Here is a 15,445-nt window from a genome sequence, read left to right as displayed (position 1 = left end):
CCTCCCATTCCTCATCTCTGTTACCCACCGAGTCCAGCTGGAGAACCAGCGTCTGAAGAAACGAGGCAGCCGGTCCCCCCAAGTCTCCTCGCCCTCCTTCACCTTCCCTGGTTTTGGGGGCAGGACGAGACGGCCCAGGCCTGTTTACCTCTCTCTAGACCACTCCTCGTACAGCAAACCGCAGGTCACCAGGGAAAAAAGGCCCAAGAGCAGTTGTAGGACCCAGGCTTCCGAGGGCCGGGAGGGTAAGGGGGCGGAGGGCTGGGCTGGGCCCGGCTTCCCACCCCGCCCCGCCCACGGCTCCGCCCGCAAGCCCGGCGCGCGGGTCCCGCCCGGCGCCCGCTGGCTGACTTTGCGCTATGCGCCGGCTTGGAGCGGCTGCTGGATGGGCAGGTGAGGCGGACATTCCATTCCCTGCCAGTGTGTGTCCGCCGGTGCCAGGTGCGCGGACCTGAGCGGAGGGGGCGGGGGGAGGGGAGGGCGCCGTCCCAAGAGCTTTGGGCGGGGATCAGCTGACCCCGCGCTCTCAGGACCCGCGCTGGCCCCAGCCCAGACCCCAAGTGCGCTCTCAACCAGGACCCGGCCTGCTGGAATTTTCGCCGGGCCCCAGCTCTACCTCGATGAGGCTGCTCCTGCCGCCGTCGCAGCACTCCCTTTTGCTGCTTCTGCTGCTACGGGCGGTGCCGGTGGTGGGCGGGCCCTGGCAGTGCCTACGCACCCCACATACAGCTTCCCGCGACTTTGATGTCAAGTACGAGGTGCCCAGCTTCTCAGTGGAGGGTCCGGTTCAGGCCGTGGCAGCCTATGATGGCGACGGGGAAGAGAGGGCCGTGTTCGTGGGCACACGCAACCGCCTGTATGTGCTTGGGCCTGACCTACAACTGATTGAGAGCCTGGTCACTGGCCCTGCTGGGGACCCTGCCTGCCAGACGTGCGCAGCCTGTGGCCCGGGCCTGAATGGGCCACCTGGTGACACAGATGTGCAGGTGCTGGTGTTGGAGCCCGCGCTGCCTGCACTGGTCAGCTGCGGCTCGAGTCTGCATGGCCGCTGCTTCCTTCATGAGCTGGAGTTCGACCAGACATCCCTCAGCCTGATACCTCCAGTTTGCCTCTTCTCAGTGGACCACAACCGACCGGAGGACTGCCCTGACTGTGTGGCCAGCCCTCTGGGCACTGTTGTGACTGTGGTTGAACAGGGCCATGCCTCCTACTTCTACGTGGCATCCTCACTGGATGCGAAGGTGGCCTCTAGCTTCAGCCCACGCTCCGTGTCCATCAAGCGCCTCAAGGCCGATGCTTCAGGATTTGAACCAGTCTTTGCGGGACTGTCGGTGCTGCCCACGTTCCTCTCCTCTTACCATATCGAATACGTATACACTTTCCGCTCCGGAGCCTTCGTCTATTTCCTGACTGTGCAGCCAGCCAGCGAGTCCCCCGCTCTTGGAGTTTTACACACACGTGTGGCACGGCTCAGCGCCGCAGAGACCGAACTGGACCACTACCGAGAGCTAGTCCTCGACTGCAGTTTTGCGCCCAAACGCCGCAGGCGCGGGCTTCCTGAGGGCGTGCAGTCCTACCCGGTGCTGAGGGCTGCCCACACGGCTCCTGTGGGCAGCCGACTAGCCGCTGAGCTGAGCATCAGAGAGGGCCAGGAAGTGCTATTCGGGGTCTTCGTGACTAGCAAAGGCAGCGACCAGGGTGTGGGTCCCAGGTCTGTTGTCTGTGCCTTTCCTGTCGACCAAGTGGACAACCTCATCGAGCAGGGCGTTGAGCGCTGTTGTGAGCCTCCGGTCCCGCAAGGTCTCCCCCGAGGCCTCAACTTCTTCCAGTTGCCCAGTTTTTGCCCCAACCCGGTGAGCAGAAAAAAGGTTCCCTCACCTGTGAGTGGTGTGTGTGTGCAGGGCTGAATCTAGGCTGCTTCGCTGCCACCACTGAGAGGGCTTGGGAGGGGGAGGCCAGGCATGCAGAAGTGTTCTCTTCTAGCTAATTCCTTTCGGCTGGGAGTGGTTAAGGGAATCAGTCAAAGGCCACACTGGAGGCTCTCTCCTAGCCAGGTTCACCCCTTTTTTGCCCCATTTTGCTCTTTCTCTCCCTCATTAATCATGGCCGCTGATATTTTAGATAGTTTCCCTGTTCATGTGAGGACTGGATTACCTGTCTCTCTGCCAGACATACTGCCAAACTTTGAGTAGATAGGGCATATTCTCCTGCTTGCCCACCACATGTATCCTCAGGGACACATAGCCCGCCCCCCCCCATGCACACATGCACACACATGCAGAGGCTGATGTTCACAGATTCACATGGACTCACAGCTGCTCACCAACAGTTTCACTTTCCTATGGAACATTTGTTTTGCTTTGCTTTCCAAGGAGGGTGGGGCAGGAGTTGCTAGAGGACCCCCCTAATTCCCCCTCTCCTAGTTCGAGAGGGCCTCCTGGGCCTTGGAAGTTTGGGAGACTTATTGGGGAGCCTGCATGACTTGAGTTTCACTGACACGCTTATCTGTGGTTGTTCTCTGTGGGATGATTGGGGGAGGATCCAGGATACGGTGGGAAAGCAGCTTGCCTCTAGTAAATTCCAGAGGACTCACCCAGTCTTGTGCAAGCAACTATAAACATCTGGGGATGAGTAAAGGCCTAGGAGGGGCTGATTGAAATTGGATCATCACGCAGGAGCCCTAGACTTTCTCTCACCATATTTGGAGTCCTGCCCTAGTCCTTCTCACCTCAGGTAGGAGGCCATCTAGCCCACACTAAATTGGGGGTTCCTTCCAGCGGACCCTACCCAGGTGTACTCTGCCGTGGTGTCAGGCAACTAGAGCAGAGACAAACAGGGCATTTCTTAAAATGCTTCCCTGAGGACAAAACCAAAACTAATTTCTACAAGTCATTGAAACAGTATCACCCCAGATTACAGGAGATTAAACCAAAGAAGTGAGGCGAACAACACTAGATGAGTGGCCTTCCAGTGAGCTGACCCACAGTCACTGCTCTCAGTGTCACTGCTGTGACATTCTCCACTGACTCCTTTCTATTTCCTATTGATGACCCAGTGATGGGAAAACCTATACACTGGGAGGTGGGGATCTTCAGCCTGCCTCCGTCAGTTGACTCCATCTGGGTTGAGAAGATCTTAGGGGTGGGAGCCTCTTGTCAGGTCCTGGACTGCCTTGCCTGCCCCTCTCTCCATCCCTCTGGGAAGCCAGAACCTCTCCTTGACTTGGCTAGTGGTCAGTAGGTCAGTAGACAGGGTGAGTTGGCAATGTCAGACACCAGAAGGACTAATCTCAAACCTTGCCTGGGCTGGCAGGCCCCCTGGAAAGTGTTTATCCAGTAACTGGGAGTGCAGCAGTTACTGGATAAAAGCTTGCATGCAGTGTTTATCCAGTAACTGGGAGTGCAGCCTCCAGGGAAACACCCATTGTGTGCTCAATGTGGCTGACCTCAGGAAGTCTGAAAGGCTCAGAATTGATACCTGTCCTCCATGCGGTCAGGTTGGGTTCTAGTCTGGAAAAGTCACCCTCCTCACGGAACATTAGACACTTAAGTGTCCAGGGAGCTGTAGAGCTAGAGGTCTTTAAATAAGCCTGGAAACCCAGAGCTAAGACCTGAGAGCCAAGGGCAAGCAGGCAGGGGTGTGGCCCTGGCTGGGGTAGGGCCTTTTTTCTACCCCACAGCCCCACCTGTCCCTGAGTCATGCAGAATATACCTGGCTGGCTTCCTGCTAGAGCCAGGCCCCTTATCTGTCTTAAATGGGGATAGAGTTCCCACCCGCCTAGGCTACAGATAGAGAATGTATGGCATTTCTGGGCCCAGTTCTGAACACGCTTTTGCCCCCAGGGCTCCTGATCAGCTCCAAGTTCTCAGGACTGGGTTATACATAGTTGATCTGATAGGAGACCTTGGAGACTACAGTCTTGAGGACTGGCAAGAGATGGTCCCTAGCAACTTGGGTTACTGAGCCCTGCCTGCACTTTGTACTCAGCATCAATACCTTGCCTGCAAAACCTGGTTTACTGGTTTCCCAGAAGTTTCTGCAGCCCCAAAACACCCTCTTGTTAAGAGCAGTGGTCAGTTAGTAGTCAGGTCTTGGTTTACTTCTTGTGTGCCCTAACGGAAGTACAGGTAGCAGCAGGGAGACCTTTGGAGTCTCAAGGATATTACCAACCCTGGGCCGGCCAATTAAACTTCAAAGTTCAGCCCCTTATTCTGGTGGGGAAACTGAAGCCCAAAGCATTTGCTAAAGTGCAGGGCAGGACAGCAGGGGGCGAGAGAGGACTCTCATTAGGAACTCCTCCCTCCAATCTGGGTCCTCTCCCCAGGGGCTATAAGGATTTAAACAAGTGATCAAACCTCTCTCATGTAAAGTGGGGGTGGTGAGGACACCCATGCTGCAGGGTGTTTGTGATAACAGAATGGGGTTGGTTCTATAAGACTTTAAGTTTATTTTCAAAATGGGCATCTCAGAGCAGGGCATGAAGTAAGGGAGCCGACTTTCCAGTCTAGGCTTTCTTCCTTGGCCTTGTTACCTCTAAAAGCCCTGTGAGAGGGGTGATTGGCAGGACAGAGGCCATCTCTAGACAGGCCAGGTGAGGGGTGCAGTTTGGGCTGCTGTGGTCACTAACAGAGGCCCCAAGGGGTCAGTGTGTGGGGATGAGCTCTGACTCCTTCCCTGACCCTCCCCAGCCTGGCCTGGTAGCCCCCAGCCCCAACACCAGCTGCCACCACTTCCCTCTGCTGGTCAGCAACATCTTCTCACGTGTGGACCTGTTTGACGGGCTGTTAGGATCAGTGCAGCTCACTGCACTGTATGTGACACGCCTGGACAACGTGACAGTAGCCCACATGGGCACAACTGATGGACGCATCCTACAGGTAAGTCCCTCATCTCCACTGTCCCTTGTGCTGGGATCCCCATCCCTATTCCACTCACAGCTGACCTATCCCAGGTGGAGTTGGCCAGGTCTCTCAACTACTTGCTGTATGTATCCAACTTCTCACTGGGCAGCCATAGGCACCCTGTGCAACGGGATGTCAGTCGCCTTGGAGACCACCTGCTCTTTGCCTCTGGAGACCAGGTAAGATGGGCAGGGGCAGGGGCAGGGCCTGGGGCCAGGGTTATGGGCACATGACCTCTCCATCCAATCCAGGGGGTATTGACACACAGGTCTCATCACCCTGGGGGACTAGAGGGTCTATGGGGCCTAGTTGCTCCTCCGGCCACCCCTGAACCATCTTATTGCCACTCCAAGGTATTCAAGGTACCTATCCGGGGTCCTGGCTGCCAGCACTTTCTTACCTGTGGGCGTTGCCTGCGGGCACAGCGTTTCATGGGTTGTGGCTGGTGTGGAGGCATGTGTGGCCAGCAGAAGGACTGTCCTGACTCCTGGCAACAGGACCATTGCCCACCTAAGATTACTGAGGTATGGATTGCCTGGCAGGGCACAGGTAAGGATGGGACAAGTTAGGCCTGGGTTGGGGGTCAGCAGGTCTTAATTGTGATCTTCCAAAGGCCTAGGATGTCCTCAGTGTCTATAGGAGGCAGAGGTGGCAGAAGAGGTGGCACATGCAGAGGAGATGGAAGCAGAAAAGTGCTTGAATGAGGAGTAGCAAGTGTCCTAGAATGACTGAAGTGTGAGGCAGGCAAGGGGTGTGGCATGAAACTTTGGGGAAAGCAGATAGCTGAGAGCTCTGACCCACAGAGGACTCACTGCTCTCCTGCCCTCAGTTCTACCCTCACAGTGGACCTGTAAGGGGCAGCACAAGGTTAACCCTGTGTGGCTCCAACTTCCAACTGCACCTTGCTGGTCAGGCACCTGTGGGCACCATTCAGGTCACCGTGGGCCAAAGTCCCTGCCGGCTGCTACCCAGAACAACCCTCAGGTACATCTTGGTCCCTGCCCTCCATATCCCTGACATGGGCAACCAAGCAGCCCCTGCCCTGTGAGAAGTTGGCCTCTGCTTATTGAGGGCAAGGAGGCCTGGGGTAGGCTGCAATGACTAACTGTTTCGTGCCTGGCGAGACCTGTCCCTTTGTAAGCTTGCATATGCCCTATCTGTCAGTTGAGTCATGGACCTAGCAAGGTTAACCCCATCACGCCCTGCCTACCCTAGAGGAAGGCCTGGGTAGAGGTGATATCCTCAACTCAGAGGAGACCTGGGATGCAACCAGGCCTGTGTGACCCCTGGCTGACCTTAGATTCCCCTGGTGCCCCAGGTCAGTGATCCGGAAGGACTCTGGAGAAGAGCTGGAGTGTGAACTAGAGCCCTCTGGCCTGCAGGCAGTTGGGCCTGCCAATGTTAGCCTCACCATAACCAACATGCCACCAGGCAATCACTTCCGAGTGGATGGCACCTCCATGCTGCAAGGCTTCTCTTTCTTGGTGAGGTCACCTTGCTTTGTTTGTATCCTTGGTCAGGGAAGGCATTACAGGCAGGGAGGGACTTGGAGTGGAGGACCTTCTACTCCAAACTAAGCCCCCTCCATGCCCTCTTAGGAGCCGGTGCTGACAGCAGTACAACCCCTCTTTGGCCCACGGGCAGGGGGCACCTGCCTCACTCTTGAAGGCCAAGGCTTATCTGCAGGCACCAATCGGACTGTGCTGGTCAATGGGACTGAATGCCTGTTGAAGCAGTAAGTGCCAGCTGGATGGGGATGGAAGACCACCCTGAGGAACCCTCAAGTGGGACTTGGATCCCTATCAGGGCAGAGGGAGGAGGCTCAGTCACATTTGTCAGTATAGGGAGCAGGTCCAGAAAGAAAGATCTGTTGCCCGCTCCAGCCCTGAAAGTGGTTTGGAGATGATCAGAGAGCCAATCAGAGTCCATTGGCTCCAATCAAGGTTGTGGGGAACCTGCTCACTCCCCACCTCCTTAGAGGCTTTTCCGGGACCACCCTCCCTACTCCCCATCTTCAGATATACTCAAGGAGCATGAGCAGGTGAGGGAGATGACCAGTGGAGAAATTGGCAGTGGAGAAACTGGGAGGGATTGGCAGACCCCTGAAGAGGTGGGCCTGGCCCTCATGTGAAAGGTAGCCCTAAGCCCAATTCCCTGTTCTTCAGGGTCAGAGAAGGGCAGCTTTTATGTACCACACCCCCCGGGGCCGCTACGGCCAGGGTCCCCATCCGCCTGCAAGTGGGAGGTGTGGAGGTGCCTGGCTCCTGGACCTTCCACTACCAGGAAGACCCCATCATACTGGGTATCAGCCCCAACTGTGGCTACGCGTGAGTACCATTTCCTTGCCCGCGCTGGTTTCCAGAGCATGAGGGAGCCAGCCTCTGAGAGCACCCCAAGGCTACCACCCTGCTTTCCTTCACAGTGGCTCCCATGTTACCATCTATGGCCAGCATTTAACTTCAGCATCGCATCTGGTCCTGTCATTCCATGATGGGCTTAGGACCATGGAAAGCAGGGTAAGTGGGCACTGGCCAGGAGGGAGGAAGGCCGGACTGGTTCCTTAAATTCCAGCCCCCCCTCGCTGGACTGAGGAGACTGGCATGGCCATAATGGGACAACTGGCTAACCACTCTCATATGCTCCCCCCGCCCCACTGGCAGTGTGAGAGGCAGCTCCCGGAGCAGCATTGGTGCCGCCTACCTGAATCTGTGGTCCGAGCCCCCCAGGACTGGGTGACAGGGAACCTGAGTGCCTGGGGCGACGGAGCTGCTCGCTTCACCCTGCGGCACTTTCGCTTCCTGCCCCCACCCCATCCACCCAGCATAAACCTGGCTCCACTGAAGCCTGAGGAACATACCATTAAGTTTGAGGTAAGTGTAGGGGATGGGGCCAGGAACATTGCGGGGGGGTTAGGGCTGAAACCAGCCCAAAGGCGTAGGGGTCACCGGCCAGCCCTCATGACTGTCTCTGCAGTACATTGGGCTAGGCGCTGTGGCTGATTGTGTGGATATGAACGTGAGTGTGGGTGGTGAGATCTGCAAACATGAGCTTCGCGGGGACGTGGTCATCTGCCCTCTGCCCCACTCCCTGCAACTTGGCGAGGATGGCACCCCACTGCAGGTAGGGAGCTCAGCTGGTTCTCTACAGGAGGGATGGGTCAAGGGCCTGCAACCTGGACCTGAGCTGCCACTTGTCCCCAGGTCTGCGTGGATGGTGAGTGTCACATCCTGGGCAGGGTGGTACGGCCAGGTCTAGAGGGGATCCCTCAAAGGACCCTCATTGGTGTCCTGCTGGCCCTTCTCCTGCTTGTGGCAGTACTGGCCTCTGTGCTGTTCTTCAACTACAGGCGGAAGAAACAACCAGGTAAGCTCTCCACCCCCCCATTACCCCCAAACAGTGGCATTTGCAAGTCTATGTCCCCTCTGCCCAGGTTTTGGAGATCTGCCCACATCGCCTAGGGTAGGGGATGGGCTGGGAAGGGGTTGGAAAGGCTGGCCATCACTAGCTATCTTTCCACAGTTGGCTCTCTAAACCTGGATGAACTGATATCCCAGAGTGGGAACACTGGAACCATGCAGCTGGCTCTGCTGTCCTCAGGGTCTGACTACAGAAATGGCCTTGGTGAGATAGCGGAGGTGGGGCTGGGGCTGTACCCACTGCCCCACAAGCCCCTCACCCCTCCTCCTCCACAGCAGCCCCTGGTGTGGATTCCCCCACTCGGGTGCACAGAACGTCCTTCTCAGACAGCGGGACCGGGTCCTGTGTCCCACTGCTACGAACAAAATCCATCCAGCTTGGGGAACTGGACTCCGCGCTCCTGGCTGAGGTCAAGGATGTGCTGATTCCCTATGAGCAAGTGATCACCCACAGTGACCAAGTGATTGGCAAAGGTATGGGAGCCTGGCCTGGTGGGGGTCAGAGATGGAGGCCCAAGGTGGCAGGGTCTCAAGGGGACAATTGGGCAAGACTCTGTCGGGTGGCCTTCTCACCAACCTGTGTGACCTTTCTGAGCCTGCATTTGTTCATCTGTGAAGTAGGCATTGGCCCTGCCTTTGGTGTTTTGTTTTTTTTCTAAGAATTATATTATTTATTTATGCATACAAGAACTGGGGTGTTATAGGCCAGAGGTGCAGGGGGTGAGAGGATTCACCAGAGACAGAGCAGGGAGCAGAACAGGCGGATCTACTGAAATATGCTGTTGAGGGGAGCTGTGGGCGAGTCAGGAGAGGTCTGCTGCGCATGTGGTTTTTCTCCCTGGCTGTGGATCGAACTCATGCCACAGTAGTTGGCAATAGCCTGATAGCGCTGAGATTTCAACCCCTCTACCACCAGGGAGGCCCTTCAGTGGGTTCTGGTGCATGATGAGAAGACATGGAGGCTGCAAGTTCTGTCATCATGTGACGGGTGCTAGTTTTCAGTATCTGATTGGCCAGTTGGTGCTCAGAGGAATGATTACCAATGACAGGGTGTGGCACAAGCCCTGAGCACTGGGACCCGTTTCCCCATCTCCCCCTTACCAGGTCACTTTGGAGTTGTCTACCATGGAGAATACACAGATGAGGACCAGAATCAGGTCCACTGTGCCATCAAGTCACTGAGTCGTAAGTCGGCAGAGGCTGGAAGGGTGCTTGTCCCTGCTGTGCTACTGCCTCCCTGAGTGGCCCCCAAGCAGGAGGCCTTTCTGCTCCATTTCCCCCTCTGCCCTTGTAAAGGGCTTCCCTGCCATGGGCCTGACTCAAGCCACTCCACAGGCATCACGGAGATGGAGGAGGTAGAGGCTTTCCTGCGCGAGGGGCTGCTCATGCGCGGTCTGCATCACCCAAATGTGCTGGCCCTCATTGGTATCATGCTGCCACCCGAAGGTCTGCCCCTTGTGCTGCTGCCCTATATGCGCCACGGAGACCTGCTCCGGTTCATCCGCTCACCCCAGCGGGTCAGTGCTCATCTGGCCCTGGGTAAGAGGCTTGGGCAGCAGCTGGGGAGGGAGCTGCTGTGTCGTTGCTCACTGACCCACCTGTGTCCCCAGAACCCCACAGTGAAGGACCTCATCAGCTTTGGCCTGCAGGTAGCCCAAGGCATGGAGTACCTGGCAGAGCAGAAGTTCGTGCACAGAGACCTGGCTGCTCGAAACTGCATGTGAGAGACCAGAGCAGCTGGGTGAAGCAAGGGGGCAAGGTGCCAGGGTGGGCCTCAGGGAAGCATCTAAGCTCTGGTCCTTGCTGTGAAGCCCTGGGCGTAGTCTCTCTTCTCTGGGCCTCAGCTTTCCCCTTTGCCCAGTGCAGGCTTAGATTGGACATTATGGCTCTGAAACCATGTAGGGACCCAGGCTATCCTGGGTTCAGGGTCTTGTGGGGGCCAATCCTGAGTATGGTTCCCCTCTCCCAGGCTGGATGAGTCATTCACAGTCAAGGTGGCTGACTTCGGTCTGGCCCGCTACATCCTGGACAAGGAGTACTACAGTATTCGGCAGCACCACCATACACGCCTGCCTGTCAAGTGGATGGCTCTGGAGAGCCTACAGACCTACAGATTCACCACCAAGTCTGATGTGGTAAGACCCCACCTATCTCAGAGTCCACATGGCCTCAGTGTTCTGGACACTCAACCTTGTCCATTCAGCTCTGGATGATGATCTGAGCTGAGGAAATCCCCAAGCTGGGCAGCCCCCTAGCCCATTCGCCCATCTCTTGAGGAGAAAGAGGCTGGGAACTCATTCGCTCCTCACAGACAATTCAAGCCCTGCCCAGTCCCAACTCTGGGCCAGCTCAGGTGGCAAGAAGAGAGAGAGGGAAGATGCCAGTGATATGGCACACTGTATGCCCCACCCCCATTTCCAGTGGGAGGGTGGAGGGCTGGGGGTGCTCACCTGCCCCCAAATTTAGTATGAGAATTGAGTCTTCTTCCTCCTCCCACAGTGGTCGTTCGGTGTGTTGCTATGGGAGCTTCTGACAAGGGGTGCCCCACCATACCCCCACATTGACCATTTTGACCTCACACAATTCTTGGTCCGCGGTCGGCGCCTACCTCAGCCTGAGTATTGCCCTGATTCTCTGTGAGTATGTGTGGGTGTTGATGGAGAGGGAGATGGGCCCCAGAGACAAGGAAGGGGCAAGAGACAGAGTTCTTGCCTGGTTCACTGACTCATCTTCTGGTTGACCTGGAAAGAGACCCTCTCTGGACCTCAGTTTCCTCATCTGTGTACTGCTTCTGCCCCCATTCAGATGTAAGTGCTGAGAGGATATCGCAGTTGCCATGGTAACAGCATTCCCAACTCAGTCTCTGGGTTGAGGCCAGATTTGATTTGATTTCCCAGCACTCCTCTTCCCCCACCCCCGCCAAGGGGGACTGTTTTCCATCTTTTCCACTCACTTAACCTCAAGGAAAGGTTCTATTAGCTCCCACACTTGCCCCCTCCATGTCTCCAGATCAGATTTCTTTTTCACTGGATAGAGTTTCAGGCTCCCTGTTTTTGGAGGCATGGCGGCAGCTGTGTTGTCATCAGTGCCTGCGGGGTGGGTTTAGTGTCGAGGTTCAGTTTCATAAGTAGCACGCAGGCCTCAGCTACGTCAAGGTCTTTGTGGTTAGGACAGGAAGAACCAGGACACAGGTAAAGGTAGTTGAGGATTCCTGCCTCTGGCTGTGCTCCAAAAGGAGATGAGTAACCCTTCTTCACAGTCCTGCCTGCCTTGGGGTTGATCGTTATTATTCACTTCACTAATACATCTGGTTTGAAGTAAGGGAAATGAACTTCACAACTTATCTGCCTCCTGGTCAGGCTCTCTGGAGGAGGATCCGAGCTAGAGACATATATGCAGGGTGGTTATTGGTAGGTTAGGGGCTAGGGAGGCAGGGACAGGCAGGGGAGAAGTTGAGCTGTGATGCAGATGCCAGGGAGGCTACAGTCCATCTCACAGGGACTGCTGCAGCTGGGATGGCCCTTCAGAGTTTTCCAAAATTGAGATCAAGGGAACAGATCTTTGTATCAGACGCTCACTTTGTATCAGTCACTGGTCACAGCTGTTCCTGAGGAGGGAGTGTGAGCTTGGGGGAGGCGGTTCTTTCCTGCCTAGGGTAATTTCTAGAGGGGGCGTCAGCCGAGAATCATCAGCAGTCCCTGGGAGTGTGGCATACCATACCATCACTGTACTGGGACTACGGTATTGCTCTTCTCTGGGTCTCAGTTTCCTCATCTGTACAGTTGGGGTGATATCAGTACCACCCTTAGGAAGTATGAGAATTATGTGATTCCTAAGACACAGGGATGGATAGGGGGACCCACTAGGCAAATCCAGAGAAATTCTGCTTGGGAGCCCTGGAGCCACTGGTGTTGCCCCCCATGCCATCCTCTCAGGACTTTCAATCCCTATTTCACTGGACCTGGGCTTCCTTCCTGGAAGATATGTGAAGGTAACCATGATAGCTTGTGGACTGGACACTGAGCTACACACTTCACACGCATTCTTTTGCTTTATGCCCCAATAGTACCATGATCAGGAGAGGATCCATGGGCACAGAGAAGTTGCCCAAGATCACAATTGCAGATCATAGGGTGCAGGATTCCAGGCTCTTAACTCCTGATTCCACCTCTGCCAGGATGGGAAGGCAGGACTAGAACAGTAGTCACAACTATGAGGAGAGCTGCCCCTGTGTGGGTGATACCAGGCACTGGCCCTGCCACCTGTCTTTGCCCACATGTGACCTGCCAAGGGGTAGGCGACCCAGGAGATCTTGGTGGAGGTGCATCCTGCCCTGACACTCCTCTCTCCGCAGGTACAGAGTGATGCAGCGCTGCTGGGTGGAAGACCCAGCGGCACGGCCCACCTTTACAGTGCTAGCAGGGGAACTGGACCGTGTGGTGGCCAAACTGCGTGGGGATCACTACGTGCAGCTGCCCGTGACCTATGTGAACTTGGGGCCTGGGGCCTCAGATGCGGCAAACGTGACCCAAGAGCAATCACCATCTCCATCTCTGCGTAAAATCACAGAGCGGCCCCGACCCCTCTCAGAGCCACTTTTTCCCACGTGACCACAGCCCTGTCAGGTCCTGAGGGGCCAGAACTGCAAGCTGTCACAGGCTACCCACAAGCTGCTTCTGAGCCATACTAGGCCAGGAGGTGACACAACCTGGCCTCTGCCCTGCCCTGCCCTTAACCTTAACCTTCAGGGACAATAAGAAGAGAGCAGGGCACATTGGCCCCTCACTCCACAGAGAGAGCCCGTGAGGGTGACCCTTCATGCAGTGAGTATTTATGGAGCATCTGTTGTGTTCCTGGCCTGCTGGGCACAGGGGACTCGGCAAACACAGACACTGGCCCTTGTACTAGTAAATGAACAAATGACTATTCAGTTACAAGTTGTGGTGAATGCTGTGGGGAAAAAAAAGACAGGCTGCTCTGAGGGAATGAAGGGCAGCTTTACATAAATGAAGAAAGGGGCGAGGGGAAGCTCTCCAGAAGGCGACATTTTTGCTGAGATCCTGACAGGTGGTAAGATTTTGCTGAGATTCTTGCCAGAAGCAGAGTTGGGGGAAGAGAGACTGTCAGAGTGAGCACATGCAAAGACCCTGAGGCTGGAAAGGAGTTGGGGCAGCAAAAAGAGAATAGGAAGGCCAAGCCAGGGCCAGAACCAGACCAAAGGGCCCCAGGAGCCTTTAGAAAGCACCAAGAGATGCATCCAGCAGCCTAGATAGTGTCTCTCATGGCTCAGTCACCTGTGCCCTTCTCAGAAGCCCCTCTCCAGGGCTTCGTGTTCCACACACACTGTCAGGGCATGAAGACTTGCTCCCCTGCTCCTGAACCCTGCCAGCAGTGAGAGATGAGCCAGCAGCAAGCCCTCAGCTTCCAAGGCATCAGCTTCAAGGTGCCAACTGCCCGGGCTATTTATACTTGTCAAGGCCACTGTACAATAGCCAATGAAGGTACAGGCGCTACTGGAGGGAGAACAGCTTCCTCCTTGCACTCTCCTTTCTCTGTGCCCTGGATGATGAGGGGGAAGCTGGGTCCTGCCTATGTGGATAACTGGGGTGCCAGGGTCACTGGGCTCAGGACATGTATCAGGGTGGCTCCCCTCCCTTGCTCAGGAGCCCCATGCCTCTACCTGTCAGAAGGGAGAGCCTAGCTCACCCTATGGGGAGTAGTAGGGTCCCTCCCTGTGACTCTCCAGCTTTTTACCTGGTTGGGGGCAACCAGGTTTACCTGGTAAACAGAATAGGGTTCTCCTTCGAACTGGAGCTGCCCAGCTGTTCTCTACCCAGACTGCTGCCCTCTGTCACCCCAGACCAGAGAGAGTCATAGCTATGAGGATGTTAAGGATCCTGAGGACAGGGGGTAAAACTTAAAAGAGCAGATTCTACTGCTTAAGTGCATGGGCCTGAAGATCAGGGGCCTGTGAGCTGGCAGGGGCCAGAGATGGGCTCTGTCACTGGCTGTTTACCACTACACCACTGATGCCCACTCAGTGTAGGCACAGATGAGGCTGTAGCCATGCAAGGTAAGCTAGACACCCCTTGTTGCTGTCTTTGTAGAGGAAGCTGTTGTTTCGCCCCTGAGTCTGGGAGAGAGGTGGGTGGAATGTCCTGGACTAGCCCCATAGCTGTGATCCCCATATCTGTTGGAAGGACTATCTCTATCCTTCCAATTGCAGCCTTTGTGTCCTAACCTCATGATGGGAATCTAAGGGTCACACAGAGCTCCAGTCCTGGGTGGGCAGTGAGGAGAAGGCCTGTGGGCTTTTTTTTTTTTTTTTAAGATTTATTTTTTTCTGTATACAAGAAATGGGGTGTAGGCCAGAGGAGGTAGTGAGAGGATTCATCAGAGCCAGAGTGGGGAGCAGAACAGGCGGATCTACTGAAATACAGTAGATTTCGCAGCGGGCGAAACAGGAGAGTTCTGCTGTGCCATGTGGCTTAGTTCCCTGGCCGGGGATTGAACTCATGCCGCAGTGGCTGACAATAGCCTGATAGCACTGAGACTTTAACCCCTGCGCCACCAGGGAGGCCCCCTGTGGGCTTCTTTGAAGCTTGAGTGAGGCTCCTTCCTCAATGAGTTTCTGTAGTTCATGGACCCCTGACTCATCTGCTCACAGGAGAGCAGCTCAGCGAGGAAGGGATCTCAGTATGGGAGTGGGGCTTAGCGAGGAAAGGCATCCCAGAGAAGGGAGATGGAAGAGGACTCAAGGCCTCTCATGTTTCCTGTGCATCCAGGCCTGTTTCTGGGCCAAGGGCCTCCAGGGCCACGCCCCCAGGGTGTGCGGGCCAGTGAAACAAGTACTTGGGGTCTGGGATCATGGCACAACTCTCTCTACCCCCCAAGTTTTAGTTCCCAAACTCTGAGCTCTGTTCTCAGAGCTGACTGATGGGCACAAGTCCATCTAGCATGTCAGGAAATAGAATTGCTTTAGGATTTCAAACTACTGAGTGAGTCGCCAGGGTAAAAAGGAGGGGTCGGTTACAAGCCCCTAGATGGGCTGGGGGTCCAGGATGTTTCTAGGTGATATCCAGGGTGAGTGAAGTTTGGACTGCCTTTTCCCTGGAGGAGGCTTGAGTA

General features: G+C 55.7%; 1 protein-coding gene across 3 annotated transcripts; it reads left to right on the top strand.

The window, feature by feature from the left end:
• Positions 1-512: 512 nt before the first annotated feature.
• MST1R (macrophage stimulating 1 receptor) lies at positions 513-13,903 on the top strand. Of its 3 annotated transcripts, none has more exons than XM_037529351.1 (20): positions 513-1,853; positions 4,689-4,877; positions 4,952-5,080; positions 5,255-5,425; positions 5,731-5,885; positions 6,220-6,385; positions 6,500-6,636; positions 7,067-7,228; positions 7,324-7,417; positions 7,562-7,771; positions 7,875-8,021; positions 8,102-8,264; positions 8,421-8,522; positions 8,597-8,791; positions 9,422-9,502; positions 9,653-9,834; positions 9,928-10,037; positions 10,287-10,452; positions 10,817-10,953; positions 12,672-13,903. In XM_037529351.1, the coding sequence occupies exons 1-20, from the start codon at positions 621-623 to the stop codon at positions 12,925-12,927; spliced, it is 4,185 nt and encodes a 1,394-aa protein (XP_037385248.1). In that variant the 5' UTR covers positions 513-620; the 3' UTR covers positions 12,928-13,903. The 3 variants fall into 3 exon arrangements, with proteins under 3 accessions (XP_037385248.1, XP_037385244.1, XP_037385251.1); XM_037529347.1 differs by having other exon boundaries at positions 8,594-8,791; XM_037529354.1 differs by lacking the exons at positions 9,928-10,037; positions 12,672-13,903 and having other exon boundaries at positions 8,594-8,791; positions 9,653-9,856; positions 10,817-10,897.
• The last annotated feature ends 1,542 nt before the right edge of the window (positions 13,904-15,445 follow it).

Source organism: Talpa occidentalis, unplaced genomic scaffold (assembly GCF_014898055.3).
Source record: "Talpa occidentalis isolate TD23 unplaced genomic scaffold, MPIMG_talOcc4v2.1 talOcc4.10, whole genome shotgun sequence".
NCBI classification, from domain to species: Eukaryota; Metazoa; Chordata; class Mammalia; order Eulipotyphla; family Talpidae; genus Talpa; species Talpa occidentalis.
This window is presented reverse-complemented; position numbering and strand designations above follow the sequence as displayed.